The sequence below is a fragment of the Ochotona curzoniae genome, unplaced genomic scaffold (genome assembly GCF_017591425.1).
Source record: "Ochotona curzoniae isolate NIBS_2020 unplaced genomic scaffold, NIBS_Ocur_1.0 contig_2723, whole genome shotgun sequence".
Classification (NCBI taxonomy): domain Eukaryota; kingdom Metazoa; phylum Chordata; class Mammalia; order Lagomorpha; family Ochotonidae; genus Ochotona; species Ochotona curzoniae.
The window spans coordinates 20510914-20529432 of NW_024465573.1; the positions used below are offsets into that span (position 1 = coordinate 20510914).

Genomic DNA, 18519 nt, shown 5'->3' on the forward strand with positions numbered 1-18519 from the left:
ATGTCCAATTTACCAGTGCCTCTCTTCCAGTTGTTACGTGGTAAAGAATACATCACTGTGAACTATGCTTATCGTACTGTACCGTGAAAAACTAGAACCTAGGACATCAATCTAACATTAGTAATTTTTTAAAAACACTGACATCTCCAGTTTTTACCTCTTCATATTGCTGTAACTTGCTGCTATTTGTTGGAATAGAATAAACCAAACAGTTTTTGATGAGGCACTCAGACAAGTCTTCCCAGATTATATCACCAAGTATCTCAGCCAATACAACTGCAGAGGGTTTTTCATTTTCCAAGTCAGCGTCAAGAGGCAAATCTGAATTCAAGGGGAAAAAAAATTAATAAAAACACCACTGAAAGCCCTAACTCGTTAAGTTCCCTATATTTCTAGAATTCTTTAACTGGGAGGCAAACAGCACAGACGATTTCTGAGCCATGTCAAATGACTGCACGGTACATACATGATACATTACAATTACTGTTTCATATATACTGCTCAAATGAATCTTCTGCACAATTACTGCCTGAACTCTATATCAAGACATTAAGCCATTTACTTTATACTCTACTCACATAATATGAAATATGATAAAACTTCATAAAAGTTATGCATTCCAAGTTCAAATTGATTTAAAAGAAAATCTGACTCCTTTAAAATAACAAACATATTTTCTTCATCTCTGCAAAGAATCTGAGCATTTACCATAAGAAAAAATAAATAAACATCTTATTCTTTTTTTAGATTCTTTTATTTTAAAGATTTATTTTTATTATTTTTTTATTGGAAAGGCAGATATACAGAGAGGAGAGACAGAGAGGAAGATCTTCCGTCCAATGATTCACTCCCCAAGTGAGCACAACGGCCAATACTATGCCGATCTGAAGCCAGGAGCCTCTTCCGGGTCTCCCACGCGGGTCCAGGGTCCCAAAGCTTTAGGCCATCCTAGACTAGTTTCCCGGGCCACAGGCAGGGAACTGGAAGGGAAGCGGGGCTGCCGGGATAGAACCAGCGCCCATATGGGACCCCGGGCGTGCAAAGTGAGGTCCTTAACCACTGCGCCACCGCGCCGGGCCCAATAAACACCTTATATAAAGCAAGATATCTGGCCTACCGAGCAGAACATCTCAATACATCCTCTATAGCACAGCAGTTTCTGCCAACACATTTTGAGAGCATCCTATTTAGATAGCCATAAGAACCTGTGGCCAGGGGCCCGGCAGCTTGGCCTAGCACCTAAAGTCCTTGCCTTGAACGCGCCGGGATCCCATTTGGGCATGGTTCTAATCCTGGCAGCTCCACTTCCCATCCAGCTCCCTGCTTGTGGCCTGGGAAAGCAGTCAAGGACGGCCCAAAGCCTTGGGACACTGCACCCATGTGGGAGACCTGGAAAAAGTTCCTGGTTCCCGGCTTCAGATCCACGCAGCACCGACCATTGCGTTCACTTGGGGTGTAAACCATCGGGCAGAAAATCTTCCTCTCTGTCTCTCCTCCTCTCTGTATATCTGACTTTTAATGAAAATAAAATGTAATTAAATGACTTGTAATGAAAATAAATAAATCTTAAGAACCTGTGGCCAGAGCCCAGCGCGGTGGCGCAAGTGGTTAAGGTCCTCACCTTGCACGCCCGGGATCCCATATGGGCGCCGGTTCTAATCCTGGCAGCCCCGCTTCCCATCTAGCTCCCTGCCTGTGGCCTGGGAAAGCGGTTGGGTTGAGGACGGCCCAAAGCTTTGGGACCCTGGACCCGCGTGGGAGACCCGGAAGAGGCTCCTGGCTTCGGATCGGCATAGTATTGGCCGTTGCGCTCACTTGGGGAATGAATCATCGGATGGAAGATCTTCCTCTCTCTTTCTCCTCTCTGCATATCCGCCTTTCCAATGAAAATAAATCTTCAAAAAAAAAAAAAAAAGAACCTGTGGCCAACACAGAAGCCCTAATTGCCAATGTGGAAATAAAATATTCAACCAGATAATTAAGATTAAATATGAAGTCAGAAGGGTAAGACCCCAAGTTATTATGATTGATGTTCTTAAAACCAAAGGAAGACACCAGAGATGCCAGCACACAGAGGAGAAGCTATGTGAAAACATGGAGAGAAGCTTCGGGGAAAGCCTAACATGCCAACACTAGAACAAGCGATGAAGATCAGAAGACTGTAAAATCAGGTCATTCAAAAATCCTAAGGGTGTTAATATTAGTGATGAGATACAAGGAGCATAACAGTAAGGAAATGAAAACACATCAGATGTAATGGGAGCTAAACTCACTTTGGATGGTATCACAAAACAGAAACAGCAATAATAGAGCATACCTGGCCAGGTAAGCTTTTCAAAAAACTACCCTGCACATTTACTTTGTAAATCTCAGTACCTTAGGAGATATGAGTTGTACTCAGACCTGTCCAGAGGGTGACACCTGCAGAGGTGAGCTTTCTGTCCCTGAAGGAGCTCAGGGCGGCTACAGAACCCACTATGCACTGTCACAGAGGAGACTTTAGCAACAGAGATGCCAGGACCAAACCACCTCTCTGATTCTGTCTACTTCTCGGAAATAACTTTGTATTTCTGGAGCAGACATCAGGTCTAGGGATTCAGTCATTAATTAGGATTCCTACACCCCACTTGAGAGTGTCTAGGTCCAGTTTCTGACTCCATTTGCTAATGCAGATCCTGGGAGGCGGCAGTGATGGCTCAGGTAACTGAACCTCTGCCACCAGGAAGGATGGCCTGGAGTCAATGCCAGACACCTAGCTTGGGACTCCAGGGTGCCGAGGGCGCTAGGGAGAAAAACAAGCACAAGGAAATTCTCTTCCTGCCTCTCAACTTTAAAAAAAAAGCATTTTGTTTTTCAAAAGTGAGTTTCTCCCTAAATGGAAGACCTGGGAACAAGAAACGCTACCTTGGATTTCTATACAAATCCATTTTTCTTCTCTACTCCTGTCAAAATTACACAAAGAATTCCCTGCTCTAAATGTAAGTTACTTATATATCAGTAAACAGTTTATTAATATCAGGAAGGACTACAAACAATAGCAGCATTTCTTGTTCCGCCATAGCAGGACAGCTCAGCTGGACTATTCAACCAGACAACTGAGAACAGGGCTGACACTGTGGCACAGGGAGTTAACTAGAGCTTGTGATGCCAGCATCTCAAATTCAAGAGCTGCTGCAAGTCCTGCCTCTACCAGCAATCCAGCTCCCTGCTAATGTGCTTTCAAAGGGAGCAAAAGTTGGCCCAGGAGCTCCATGTGGGAGAGCTGGGTGGAGTTCCTGGCTACTGGCTTCAGCCAGGGCTAGCTCTGCAATTGTGGTCAACTGGGAAGTGAACCACAGGATGTAAAACCTCTCTCTGATACTCTGCCTTTGAAATAAATACATAAATATTATAAAAATAACAATGGGATAACTAAAGAAAAGCAAATCAGAAAAAACACCACCACTAAAATAAAACACAAGAGGTGGTGTCTGGCATAGCACTCAAGATGGAGCTGAGAGATCAGCCTGGTGACAGAGCAGGTTAATGCTCTGTACCTTCACCCTATACTGGAATGTTGGCTGGATCCCCAGCTTCTCCACTTCCAATCCAGCTTCCTGCTAATACACCATGAGAGGCAGCAATGATAGCCCAAGCACCCATATAGAAGACCCAGGAGAAGTTCTTTAGGTTCCTTCTTCTGGCCCACCCCTGGACGGACCTTTGGAATTTGGAGAATGAATGAACTAGCAGATGGATATTTCTGCGTGTGCGTATGTGAGAGAGACAAAGAGGGAGGGAGAGACAGAATGTGAGTATGACTCTTTCCAATAAATTAATTAATCAAAAAAAGACATCACTGGGGAGCCCACATGCCATTACAGAGTGTCTGAGCTCAAGTCCAGGTGCTTCTTCAGATTCTAGCTTCCTGCTATGAGAAACCCTCAGAGGCAGGAGATGAGAGCTCAAATACCTAGGCCCCTGTCACCCAGTGGGAGCCCTGAACTGAGTTTCCTGGCTCAACAGGCAGGTATCTGAGGACTGAACCACTGATGGGAGATTTCTCTGGTGCTCTGCCTCTCTGCTCCTCAAAATAAATAAATAAATAAATAAATAAATAAATAAATAAATAAATAAATAAATAAATAGCAAGTTAAATACAAGAAGAAATTGACAGTATGTAACCAACATGCTGAGTCAACGGTAATCCTTTTTTTTTTGACTGCTTTTCAGGCCATAAGCAGGGAGCTGGATGGGAAACAGGGCCGCTGGGATTAGAACTGGCGCCCGTGTGGGATCCCCACGTAGCCAAGGTGAGAACTTTAGCTGTTAGGCTACTGCCACAGGCCTAAAATGTAATCATTTCTTATGTTAAACTGTGGTCTGTTCATATCATATTAACATTTTCCCTCTGAAATATGTAAAACAGCACTTCTTTCATTTCTGTTTCTTACTAGGACAACTAAAGCTAGGGTCTTAAAATGCGTTGCTCCACTAAGTACATTGAGAAAATTAGAGGCTAGAAGTAAATAAAACACTACTAAGAAAATCTGGATACCACTGATGACCCTGTTCATCCAAAGAGAACAGTGGGTAGGAAGGTAACCATTTGGCCCCAATGGCACACTTTACTCACTTCTGCCCTCCCTTCATTCATGACACGGGCATTTCCACTTCAAAATAACATTTGCTTCTGAAATAATTTTCACTTTTCCAGAATGCAAAAGCACTGCCTCAGGGATACATACCCAAGAGTTGTTTCTGAAGCACTTCCAGTACAAGTCTGATCCTCCCAAAAACCTCAGGCGGCGACAGATGCTCCAAATCAGTCATCGTAGACTCAAAACGCAGAACAGTCATGTTGGGCTGGCTTTCCACTACAGCAGAAAGGGCTGCACACGAGGTCAGAGGCCTGAGGATGTACTTCAGCAGCATCTGACCTGAAAAGTCACACAGACACTCATCAGAAATCACTGCAAGAAATTCTGTTCAAAAGATCAAACACGCAGTAACAGGGATGTGGGCAGGAACTCAGCACAGGTGTTATGATGCCACATGGGATGCCTTCGCTCCCTGTTAGAGTCCCAGCCATCCAGCTTCCTACTCATGTGCAGATGATGACAAGACCGTGGGTCCTTGCCAGTGAGAGGAGGATTAGATCAGAGCTCCAGGAGCTCACCTGGGGCCAGCTCAGCCTTGGGACACAACATCTGGGAAATCAACCGGTAAATGGAAGATCCTTATCTCTCTCTGCCTTCCAAATAAAAATGAAAATAAATTATATATATATTTATTCATGTAAGTATAATGATTTGTATATAATCATGATCTATATATTTCAGTTGTTAAAACTTAGACATATTTATTATATATTTGTATATTTTATCTATAATTATGTAAACAATGTTATTTATATATAAATATATATACATATATATATATATTTTTTTTTTTTAAGTTTTAACAAACAAAATACACGTACCATGATTACATACCAACCATTATGTACTGTGGAATTTCCCACTGAAATTGCCAACATTGTCTTATGGATTCAATTTATTCCACAAACCAAATGAAATTAACAGGAGCTAATTTTTATTTTTAAAAAATCCAAGCCCTTAAAAAAGGATAATATTTAAGACAATTACTTTTGAGGAGTTATGAGGCCTTACACTACCATTAACACTCCCCAGACAATACTCTAATCTCCTCTGCCTCTTCTTTCACTGGGCCTTGTGAGTTTTTGTCAGTGAAATAAAGTAGCACACTTTACCGAATGATTTAAGCTTCATATGCAGCTCTCCAAGAATAAAAAATGCCAAAAGTATAGAACTGATTGGCGACACCGAGGTCTTATCCTCCTTCTGGGATTGTTCAGTACATAAATGAAGTTCCGTTTGCAAGCAAGATTCCAAGCTGCTGGTATCTAAGAAAATGGAGGAAAAATATTAGCTGTTTCAGCAACACAAGATGTTGCCAGTCTATTCTTCAGAGCCCATTCTCTACTGAGATTTAAAAGTATGCATTTTTATTACAATATACATATACTTCTAATGCAACCAAATATTGATTCTGACATACATGTCCATGGTACAAACAGGAAATGACCTTTTTTGTATATTATAAGAATAAACATAAATGCAAAAGAAAGTTAATAGGCCTACAACAAATGGTTACAAAATATGTACTGAATGACTGAATGAAGGCAAGAGATAAGAAAAGTTCCTAGTTCCACAGATTTCCTCTTCTACATTCATTCTTACTAAAAGAATAGCCTATGAAACAAGCTTAACAGGTAGGGTATGTTTTAATAAAGAATACACCTCTCATTGTCTATTAATTTACAGTCCACTTGGCAACAGAATCTAAAATCTTCTAGATTTTCACTTCAAAATACCTGACACATGCACACACATGTTGGAAGGCAAAAACGTGGATACAGGAAAGGGAGCAAGCAGACACTGAATATGAGGTTTCCCATCAAATACACTAAATGTCAAGATCCAGACTTAGAAAACACACCCAACTATAATGGCATGTCTTTTACATGGTACCCCCTGAGGCTTTACACTCAGGCCAGAAAACACACCAAAGGGAACCCATGTTCAAAGATGGACTGAGGCACCCAACAAAAGTGACAGAAGTCATAGCCAAGGTCAGAGTAATCCCATTTCTTCTATTTGCAAATCACTCCCATCTCATGATTTTGTCAACATCTTCCCCCCAAGGACTAAAAAAGTCTGAACCAAATCCCCTCTCATAAGCCTACTAGCCCCACTGTCCTGTCTCAGCAAGAGAAAGAACAATTGAAACATTCTGGGCCCAGCGGTGTGGCCCAGCAGCTTAAGTCCTCGCCATGAACACGCTGGGATCCCACATGGGCATGGTTCTAATCCTGGCAGCTCCACTTCCCATCCAGCCCCTTGCTTGTGGCTTGGGAAAGCAGTCAAGGATGGCCCAAAGCCTTGGGACCCTGCACCCACGTGGGAGACCTGGAGGAGTTTCCTGGCTCCTGGCTTCGAACCGGCTTAGCACCAGCCATTGCGGTCACTTGGGGTAAGTGAATCATCGGGCAGAAAATCTTCCTCTCTGTCTCTCCTTCTCTATGTATATCCACCTTTCCAATAAAATAAGTAAATCTTTTTAAAAAAAGAGAGAGAGAAACATCTTCACATATTCTTGCCAAGATAAACTTCCTAGATTATAGCAGGTGGGAAACTTAGTACAGTCTCAGACTGCTACCACACTTTCACACGTGGACCCCACTCCGGCAACAATCTCTCCTCACTTCCCGAGAAAAGTAGAGAGAAAGAAGTAGAGGAAGTAAGGAGAGAGTACTTTAGGGAGCCTTAGGAGCTAATTCTAACTGCATCTTGCCTAGCAGGAGAAGTCAATACAGATTCAGAAGATTCTGAGTGAAATCTTCCCCATCTGCCAATACAAAATATTTGAGATACATTCAGAGAGCACACTTGATTCAGGCAGATTAAGCAAAGCAGTCCACCTGAGCTCAGCAGCACCTTTTGATGGTGGGAACTTCCACACAACCAGCTTCTGCCACTCTTCCCCAAGATGATAAAGTATGTTCTGTTTCTGTACGGTGAGCTCCATGCTGAGAGACTTCAAGATTTTTAAATCAAAGCATTTTCTGGATTTTAAAGACTTCAAGCATTTCTGTGCCTGGAGGTGAAACAGAATCACTGTTGAACATTCCATCTGGACTCAAGAAAATTAGCATTCATCTGTGTGATGATAAGGAATACAGAGAACTCAAAATTTACTAGAAACAAGAATAGCACTAACTGGCCATGCTTAAAGGAAGCATTCAGTACCTCTTCCAGACGCCGAGCTGCAGTGACATACTTCTTCTCTGTGAGTGAACAGTTATATTCTTCAATAGCAGTAGAAAACTGAAAAGACAGGTGTATGGGGTATGTTATTTTATACATGCTGTTATTGCAAGTCTATATAGTCTATATACTTAGGGATATATACTGAATAGAGACCAAGTGAAAAGAAGTAACTTTCTCACCAAGGAAGCAAAGAAGTTCCGTTTTACTGACCTCTTGTAGCTGTTTCAGCAAACCTAGCACTACTGAGTCTCTTTCCAATTGTTGTTTCAAGTCTGTAAATTCAGCAGTTGACACATGAAGATCCCGACGGACCTGGTTCACAGATCAAAGACAAGTATTTAAGTTAAATACTTAAATACTTAAAATACAGTAAAATTTATCAAGTCAATATAATTCACAAGAAAAAGTAACTGTTGGTTAAGAATGGAATAAAAACCACAGAAATGGGGACAGGCATTGAGCTTAGAATTCCAGATGACAATTAGAACACACACATCCCACATCAAAGTGCTCTAGCTCTCTCCTAATGCAACCATGATGACTCAAGTGACAAATCATGCCATCCATAAGGGAGATCTGGACGGAGGTCCTGGCTCCTGGCTCTGGCCACAGCCAGGGCATTTAGTGAGGCAACCAATGGGTGGGAGCTCAGCTCAGTCTGGCTGTCTGTCAGGCTATTTCTTTCTTTTCTTTTCTTCTTCTTCTTTTTTTTTTTTTAAGATTTCCAAAGAGAAGGAGAGACAGAGAGAAAGATCTTCCATCCGCTGGTTCTGTCCCTAAGTGGTCACAGCAGTTGGAGCTGAGTCAATCTGAAGTCAGGAGCCAGGAACTTCCTCCAAGTCTCCCACATGGGTGCAGGGTGCCAAGGCCTTGGTTTGTCCTCTACTGCTTTCCCAGGCCGCAGGCAGGGAGCTGGATGGGAAGTGGTACAAGTGGGACATGACCCAGTGTCCATATGGGATCCCAGCACATGTAAGCTGAGGACTTCAGCCACTAGGCTATCATGCCAGGCCCATCAGTCTACTTCTAATTTTGAAAATTAGCACACAAAATTATACTTCCAATATTCATGACTGTTAATGACACAAATTAAAGCAATAGACAAACATGGAGCAGGGATAGTGGGGGCAGTAAATTAAGCCATAGCTTGGAATACCAGCATCCCATGTAAGAGAGCCAGGAGTGGAGTCCTACCTCTGCTTTTGATACAGTGTCCTGCTAATCCTGGAAGGGAGCCAATGACAACTCAAGTACATGAGACCTTGCCACTCCCATGGAGATCCAGATATAGTTCTAGGCTTTATGTGGACTAGCCCTGGCTGCTGTGGGAACTTGAGGAATGAACCAGTAGATAGATGATCTCTCCTCCAGAACCTGCCCACTCTGTGTCACTTGGTCTTTTAAACAAATAAAATTTGGGGTCTGAAGTTGTAGCACAGCTAGTTAAATCACCACCTACAATACCAGCATCCCATATGAATGCCGGTTCTAATCCCAACTGTTGTACTTTTGATCCAGCTCCCTGCAATGTGCCAGGGAAAGCAGAAGATAGTTCAAGCACTTTAGCCCCCATCACCCATATGAAACCCAGATGAAATTCCTGGCTCCTGGGCACAGCATGATGGCTCAGTTCCTAAGTCTTTGCCTTGCACGAGCTGGTATCCCATATGAATGCAACTTCACGTCCCAGTTTCTCCATGTCCTATCCAGCTTCTTGTCTGTGGCCTGGGAAAGCAGTGGAGGATGACCCAAAGCCTTGGAGCCCTGCACACCCACATAGGAAAAGGAAGCTCCTGGCTCCTGGTTTTAGATCAGCTTAGCTCCAGCCGTAGAGACTCCTTGGGAAGTGAGCTGGTACATGGATGATCTTCCTCTCTGTGTCTCCCTCTCTCTGTAAATCTGCCTTTCCAACAAAAACAAATAAATCTTAAAAGAAAAAAAAAGGAAGAAAGTTAAGGGGGAAAAAGGAGGGATAGAGGAAGAGAGAAAGAAATAAAGAAATAGAAGAGATAAGGAAGGAAGGAAGGAAGGAAGGAAGGAAGGAAGGAAGGAAGGAAGGAAGGAAGGAAGGAAGGAAGGAAGGAAGGAAGGAAGGAAGGAAGGAAGGAAGGAAGGAAGGAAGGAAGGAATCCACACATGCACTCCTGGCTCTGGCTTCAGCCTGACCAATTCGGCCATTACAGCCATTTGGGAAGTGAACCAGCAGGGGGAAGATCTCACTCTCTGTCTCTCCCTCGGTCTTGTAACTGACTTTTCAAGTAAAACAAATAAACCCTATTAAAATTTTTTAAAAAAAGTTCCCATATTTGCAACCATCTTATTTCCTGGCTGCTGCCTAATTTTTCTCCTCTTTTCTATAAACATGTTTCTTGAAACAGTAATCCATATGTAATCTCTTTATTTTGATTCACTCTAACCCTCACTACAATCTGGTTTCTAGTCCCACCATTTCACCAAAACTGTTCTTGCCAAAACACCCATCATCAGCTTGTTAGAAGTCTAAACCACACATTACCAGTACTGAATTCTGTAACAGTACACTGGTGCTCTTCTTCCCTCCGACATCCCCTTCGCATAGTTCCATGATATCATTTTCTGCTGATTTTCCTCCAAGTTATTTGACTATTCCTTTCCCCTTTCCTTTGGGGAACTCCCACACATTTCACATTCTTTTTTCCTTGGCCTTCTTCCTACTTTGAACTAGTGATTCCTTACAAGAGAAGATCCTGTCCCATTCCTACCTAAGAACATGCAACGCTAAGAGACATTTTTGCTGGTCATACGAATAGTTCTACTAGTAACCAGTGGCCAAGGCTAACATTCCATAATGTATGGGACTCACACTCGAACCAAAAAAAAAGCCAATTACACAGTCCAAAATATCCGCTCTGTCAAGGACAAGAAACCTGCTCTACACACACTCTCCGAGCATCTTTCACACCCATGGCTTCAACTTCCAAGTGCTGCTAACTCAAATCCACTTCACACTCCCAATTTCCAAACATGTACACAGGTAAGGAGGCATGCAAACTGCTCAAAAAACTTCACTTCCCTTTTTCCCATATTTATGACACTCAAATACATTGCATATTCCAGACTCCCTCACTGGTGATGCAACCATATGTCTAAGACCTTACCTACAGAACATAAGCAAGAATAATGCACAGAATTTACAACTCTGAAACTTAATAAAAAACACTGTCTCCTCCACACTCCTTCCTTGCCCTTCACCTCCACCTATAACCTGGACGTGGAAAAAGAGCATATTCAACAACGCAAACAATAGTGTTATGGCACAGCATGTAAATCACCTACCTACAATACCAACACTCCAAATTGGTGCCAGCTCGCTCTTGTCCCAGCAGCTTCACTTCCCATTCTGCTCCTTACTAGTTGCCTAGAAAAGGCAGGAGAGGATGGTCCAAGTGCTTGGACCCCTACTACCCTCAGAGAGAACCGGATAAACTGGGACTTGTCCAGTCTCAATTATCATGGCCATTTGGGATATGAAGAGTGAATGTAAAAGCCCTCTCTACCTTTCTGTTACTCTGCCTATCAAACAGAGGAAAGGAAAAAGAAAGGGAAAGGGAAGGATAGAAAACGAAGGAAGAATCTCCATAGGCCTCCCACATCTTTATGCTCTATAGGTGACACAGTGACTTTATTTCTGGGCTAACATAGCAAGGAGGTCTATGCAGCAAGCAACTTTATAAGACAACGGTGTTAGTGCCAGGTCTGTGAGCCCTAGGAGCAGGAGGTCCATTGGGGCCCGGGTCTCCCGGCCCAGGTGCTTGATCTGCCTGAGAACTGGCCCTCCTCAGGCCTGCATACTAGCGTAGCAGTAAAAGTTCTTGCCTTGAACATGCCAGGATCCCATATGGGTGCCAGTTCTAATCCCAGTGGCCCCACTTCCCATCCAGCTCCCTGCCTGTGGCCTGGGAATGCAGTTGAGGATGACCCAAGGCCTTGGGACCCTGCACCCAGGTGGGAGACCTGGAGAAAGATTCTTGGCTCCTGGTTTCGGACTGGCTCAGCTCCAGCCACTGTGGTCACTTGGGGAGTGAACCATCGGCTGGAAGATCTTCCTCTCTGCCTCTCCTCCTCTCTGTATACTGCCTTTCCAATAAAAATAAATAAATCAAAAAAAAAAATTTTTTTAATTAAAAAAAAATCAAATAAATAAATAAATATATATTTTAAAAAGAAGTTTCTTTTGATGCAAAACAAAACTGAAACCTGAGCAGTTTTTCACAATACATTTAGGTCAAACCTATAAAATCAGCTTTCTTCTACCACATGAAACAAAAAAGGGGGGGAGTCATTAATTTCAAGGTCAGCCTCCCTCACTCCCTCACTCTCTTTACAACAATCTTGCCTTAACACAATTCAGTTACCAATGCAAATCCATTTGGACATCTGTCTGATATGTTAAATTGGAACTCTTTAGATCTCCCACAGAAACCTGCTCTTGCGCTTCTGTATTTCAGTGAATGAGCTCATCTCAATTATCCCCAACTCCTCCTTCTTTCATCAAGATCCTACATCTTGAACATCACTACTATCCAGCCATTTTTCTCCGTCACCTTGTCACTAACTTCCCAGTAGGTCACCACCCTGTTTTTTCTGGACTATTTCAACTTCCACCTCCCAGTGCCTTTTCGTTTCCAGTCTCATCTCCCTCAAGCAGGTTGAAATTCCTAAAATTCAAACAGGATAGACCTATAAGCATACCGAATATCACAAACTCCTCTTACCTCACTCTCTATCCTGGATGTTAGCTGGTCAATGTCATCAGACAACTTATCCACTTGGGTAACAAGATCCTGGGCATTCTGCATGCTAGGCAGAAATTCACTGTACTTCTTGCTGATCATACTGCATACTTCACCCTAATATAGGAGACAAAAAATAAGAGTGAAAATAGCAGGGAACCCTAGGAAAACACACAGCTCATCTTCCATACGGAATCTTCCACATTGGAGCTTGATCAGCTACCAACACACTCTTTCTCCCTCCAAACTGCAGGAATTCGTTTAAAAAGCATTTCTCCTGGGACCAGCATGATGGCTCAATTGGCTAACCCTCCACCAGCAAGCGCCAGCATTCCAAATGGACACCAATTAGTGTCCTGGCTGCACTTCCCCTCTAACTCCCTGCTTACGGCCTGGGAAAGCAGCAGAGAACGGCCTAAAGCTTTGGAACCCCACAGCCATAAGGGGACCTGGAACAAGTTCCTGGCACCTGGCTTCAGCTCTGGCCATTCTGCAGCCACCTGGTGATTGAACCAGTGGACTGAAGATCTTCCTCTCTGTCTCTCCTCCTCTCTGTATATCAGACTTTGTAATAAAAATAAATAAATCTTTAATAAATAAATAAGTCGTTAAAAATGTCTCCCACCCAAAAGGGTCCTTTAACATTAATAAGATAGGCCCGGCGGCGTGGCCTAGTGGCTAAAGTCCTCGCCTTGAACGCGCCAGGATCCCACAGGGGCGCCGGTTCTAATCCCGGCAGCTCCACTTCCCAGCCTGCTCCCTGCTTGTGGCCTGGGAAGCAGTCGAGGACACCCCAGGGCTTTGGGATCCTGCACCCGCGTGGGAGACCCAGAAGAAACTCCTGGATTCCGGCTTCAGATCAGCATAGCACTGGCCATTGCACTCACTTGGGGAGTGAATCATCAGACAGAAGATCTTCCTCTCTGTATATCTGACTTTGCAATAAATAAATAAATCTTTAAAAAAAAAATCTTAAAAAAAAAAACATTAATAAGATGTAGGAAATCAACAACCACCAATTTCACACAGTGCCCAAGAGTTTTCCTGGAAGCAAAAAAAGTGCAGCCAGTTCTCCCAAGTGTGTAGTTGCCACCTTTAGTCACATCTTTAACAGAAATGAAAGTAAATGGATAAATAAGTCCGTAATCTGTATACCTCCATTTACTAATTTCTATATTCTTTCCTATAAAATTTAAGGCTTAATCTTAAAGCTTTAAATTGACTTCAATTTCATCATGTCCTTTAATATAAATTAACAAATTAAGGACACTCTGCACTGAAGTGTTCAATGTTTTCACACAGACAACAAGCATACATTATGCTTGTCCACAAATTCCTTTAGGTAGGAATGCCACCGTAGGGTTCAGTCACCAGAACACAGGGCTGAAATGCCCTGCAACAACAGTTACAAGGCCTCCGGGGACCCTACTGGGAAAGAGCTCGCCTCTCGGGGACAGGAAGGTTAAGCACCACAGACATGGTTGATAAAATGACAACATAAGTGAAGAAAGGGACAGTGGCCGCTTGGAGTTGGAAAGTAATTCTCAGTTGGTAAAAGAAACTAGCGAAAAAGAAGGGCAGGTGAGGTCCACAAGATGCAGGATGTGTGTCCGCAAGATGTGTCAGAAAGCAGGCATTTCGTCTACTTGTTAAGATGAGAGTGCTCGGACCCACCCTAAAAAAACGTTCTGTACCTAAACTGATGATAAACAGCTAAATACTAAAAGAAAAACAGACGAGACAGCTGAATAGTAATCTATAGCCATTTTGAGGTGTATGGAATCTGGTTGAATACAAACTAAAAATTGAAATGTCTATGAAGAAGTCACAGGATGTAGTTAAGAACCCGCATTTTCTTATTAACATATTGTTAATGAATACCATGTCAATTAATGCTATAAGGTTGTAAATGGTTGTTGATGTTATGTTGGAGCTTCTAATTGATTGGGATGATACTTTGCCGGCTTTACCTTCAGATCAGAGATGGTCTCACCAAGAAATCGTTCAACCTACTAGGATAATAAGACGCTGGACTTTATGCTTGGTAAATACTCCCATTGAAAGAACCTCAACTGAATTTGAACTGTGGTGATACAGCAAGGTGGAGAGATCCACCATGGGGAGAGGGTTCGGGGAGGGGTGGGGGGAATCCCAGTGCCTTTAACATTGTGTCACATAATGCAATAAAATTAATTAAAAAAAAAAAGATGAGAGTGCACGGGTCCGATTCCCAGCTCCAGCTCCTGATTTCAACTCCTGGAAGGCAGGAGCAGGGTTCCTGCCAGCCGCAGGGGAAGCCACAGGAGAGACTCAGAGGATGGAGCTGCACTCTTGTGCTTCCTCATTCCCTAGCTCTCTCTGCCTCGCAGGTCAATAAAAACTGAACTTTAAGCTCACTTTTTGTGGGGCCAACATTATGGCACAGTCCGTGAAGTCGCCGCCTGCACTGGGAGCACCCTCTGAGTCCCAGCTGCTCGGGTTCCCCTCCAGCTCCCTACTCATCCACTTGGGAAGGCCCAGGAGACTCCAACTGAGTTCCAAGCTCCTGACGTCAGACCCAACCACTGCGGCCTTGTACGGAGTAATCTCTGTCAACTACACACATCCCTGTTTAAATAAATGTTAAGACCACTTTTTTTTTTGGCAGAATCAAAAAGTTGCTATAAAAAGTTCTGTACTACGCTTTCTGGGAAAACTGGCTCTCTTTAATACAGACACAGGTGGTCACACAGACTTGCAAATGAAATCAAGTGAAGAGTGAGCAAGTCCCCGGCAAGGTAATCCCGTCAGCACACAGGCTTCGGGCTTTAGTGCCAATCTCAAGGCACCAAGGCCCCTGGACCTTACACAGACACGTTTACGCTCACCGTACTGTCGGGAGCCTGGGGATGCAGAACAGAGTTCAAAAATACACGTTGACGGGCTTATCAAAACCCGACGCGGACAGGCGGGCGCTGCTCGCACACCTGCTATGGCCGTCAGCCCCCGGAGGCGCCGCAGCCGGAGACCCGAGGGGGCCCGTCATCCTCCCCACCCCGCGCTCCGGCTCTCCGGCCGCGGCCCGACCACCTCCTCCCCAGCCCACACCGGTCCTCCCACCGTCCAGCCCCTTCCTCCCACCGACCCAGGCCCCCCTGACCTGCCCGCCAGCCCCTCGGTCGGCCCCAGTCCCCAGACCCCACACCTGGCCCCACTCTGCCGGCACTCGCTCCTTTCTCCACGACTCGGCTGCCGCGCCCTCACCTTGATCTCCTCAACCCGCCGGGTCAGACGGCTGATCCGGGTGCCCAGATCCTCCTTCTCCAGGCTCCCCGAGTGTGCCAAAACTTCCGTCACGAACGAGGCCATCGCCACAACCGGAGTCGAGACACACCAAGGCACTATCTCGAAGCCAGCGCGGCAGCTCCCGGCCCGCCGGCGGCCTCGGCGCACGGCCTGCCGGGAAACGGAGTCTCCTTCTGGGTTCAGTTCGCCGCTGGGAGGCGAGAGCCGCACTACAAGTCCCAGGAAGCACTGCGCCCGTCCCGGGGCGGGGTTGCCACGGCGTCCCGCAGTCGGCAAACTGCGGGACGCGTTTCTGCCCTTAGCTGTTTTCAAACAGCTTAGTCGTTTCGCGCCGGTTTCTCACGAAAAGAAATGAAATGTCTTTCATCTAATAACCGTTTCCGACTGAGTCTTTCTCAGCTTCAAAACGCTTAGCTGTGAGATTATCTAAGAGAAAGACGAAAGAACCGAAGCTGATTTATTTTTTTCGTTAAATATTCACTCTCACTGGCCCAAGTGCAAGCCAGCGTCCTTGTGCATGGTGCCCTCTGGAGTTGTGCAACGAAATGGCGTCACCTCTTTATAAATAAAAGGCTGGCCCTCTAATTGCACTGCTTTTGTGCTATTACATAGGTTATACCTAAGTTACATTACATCTCTGTAATATGAGTATATGAATATATATTACAGAGATGTGAAAAACATCAGTCCTGCGTGGACTACAAGAAGACACTTAGCTCTTCCTATCAGATTATAAATCGATTTTATTAAAAGCTTTAAAAGTTTGGGCACGGTGCAGTGGCCTAGTGGCTAAATTCTCACCTTGCACGCCCTAGGGTACCATATGGACACCGATTCTAATCCCGGCTGCTTCACTTCCCATCCAGCTCCCTGCTTGTGGCCTGGGAAAGCAGTCAAGGATGGCCCACAGCCTTGGGACCCTGCACTCGTGTGGGAGACCCGGAAGATGCTCCTGGCTCCTGGCTTCAGATTGGCTCAGCTCCAGCCGTTGGTTGCAGCCACTTGGTAAGTGAATCAGCAAACGAAAGATCTTCCCCTGTTTCTCCTCCTTAGTGTATCTGACTTTCCAATAAAAAGAAATAAATTTTAAAAAAGAAGAAGAAGAATTACAATGGCTGTAGTTGGATAGGGCTGAAGTCAGGAATTTGGTACTCCATCTGCACTTTTTTAAAAGATTTATTTACTTTTGAGCCCTGCGCAACAGCATAGTGGTTAAAGTCCTCACCCTGAACGCGCCGGGATCCCATATGGGCGCTGGTTCTAATCTCGGCGGCCCTGCTTCCCATCCAGCTCCCTGCTTGTGGCCTGGGAAAGCAGTCAAGGACAGCCCACAGCCTTGGGACCCTGCACTCGTGTGGGAGACCCGAAAGATGCTCCTGGCTCCTGGCTTCAGATTGGCTCAGCTCCAGCTGTTTCAGTCACTTGGGAAGTGAACTATCAGACAGAAGATCTTCCTCTACCTCTGTCTCTCCTCCTCTCTGTATATCTGCCTTTCCAATAAGGCGGATTACTTTTATTGGACAGGCAGATCTACAGAAGAAGAAGAGACAGAGAGAAAGATTTTCCATTCACTGGTTCACTCCCCAAGTGGCTGGAATGGCTAGAGCTGAACAGATCTGGAACCAGGCACCAGGCGCCTGCTCCCGATCTTCCAAATGGAACATACACATTTTTTTTTTAAGAAGAGGATTCCATTTTCTTCTTTTAAAAAAAAAAATATTTGAAAGACAGAGTGACAGAGACATACTAAAATAGAGACAAAGATCTTCCACCCATTAGTTTGTTTCCCAATGCCCTTAAGAGCCTGGGCTGCATCAGGCTTAAGCAAAGAACCAGGAACTCAACACAGGTCTCCCATGTAGGTGGCAGCAACCCAGGCACCTGAGCATCGCCTGCTGCCTCCCACAATGCACAGAAGCAGGAAGAAGTTGGAAGTGGAGCGGGCTCAGGTCCTGGTGCTCTAACAGGGGGTAGGATGTCTCGGTGCTGTCTTAACTGCCATTCCCAAACGTCCAACCGGAAGTTACAGTCGGTAGACTGCTTTGCTTGGTCCTCTGCTTTTCTCATCTAACATAGCTAAATTAATCGTGTCATTAGAATTTCTTCTACAACATCACTTTACAGTGGTTGCCTAGTGTTAACCAAACTTACTAACAATATTTCAATTAGATATTTCATTGTATATAGTCACAAACACATAGATAATTTCTGGAGATAAGGCACTGGGGTCAAAGCATGCATGTATTTAAAGGCATGAAACATGAAGTAGTCATTTTGCCCTCCAGAAAGATTCTATCAATGTGTGTGCCCAGAAAATCATTCTTGTGATCCTAGTGCCAAAGTGATTTCTACTTTAAGCTTATAAATTATTCTTCAGATATACTGATGGATTACCATATGGCTTTTTGCCACTCGTGGACTCTCCCCCTGGATCCACACCTACGTCCGATCTTGGACACACCCCCTAAATCCAAACCCTGTTAAATCCCAGGCACCTGCTTCAGCTGTTGTCCAGGAGACTAACACAGGCACCCTCTGCACATGCGAAAGATCTTTGATGCAAACCTCTGAAAAGCAGTCCCCGCGCCACCTCTCCTCCTCCTTTCTCTGCGCAGGTGGCAAGAGCAGCC

At 44.5% G+C, this 18519-nt stretch overlaps 1 protein-coding gene across 1 annotated transcript in view; it reads right to left on the reverse strand.

Moving 5' to 3' along the window:
• ZW10 (zw10 kinetochore protein) overlaps positions 1-16022 on the reverse strand; it is a 39227-nt gene extending 23205 nt beyond the window's left edge. The window contains exons 1-8 of the mRNA XM_040976964.1: positions 15848-16022; positions 12587-12721; positions 8043-8144; positions 7812-7889; positions 7500-7659; positions 5753-5905; positions 4728-4919; positions 158-321 (exon numbers count right to left, since the gene is read on the reverse strand). Of these exons, the coding sequence (XP_040832898.1) occupies positions 158-321; positions 4728-4919; positions 5753-5905; positions 7500-7659; positions 7812-7889; positions 8043-8144; positions 12587-12721; positions 15848-15952 (1089 nt within the window). The 5' untranslated portion in view covers positions 15953-16022. The remainder of the gene's footprint in view (positions 1-157; positions 322-4727; positions 4920-5752; positions 5906-7499; positions 7660-7811; positions 7890-8042; positions 8145-12586; positions 12722-15847) is intronic.
• Positions 16023-18519: the final 2497 nt, after the last annotated feature.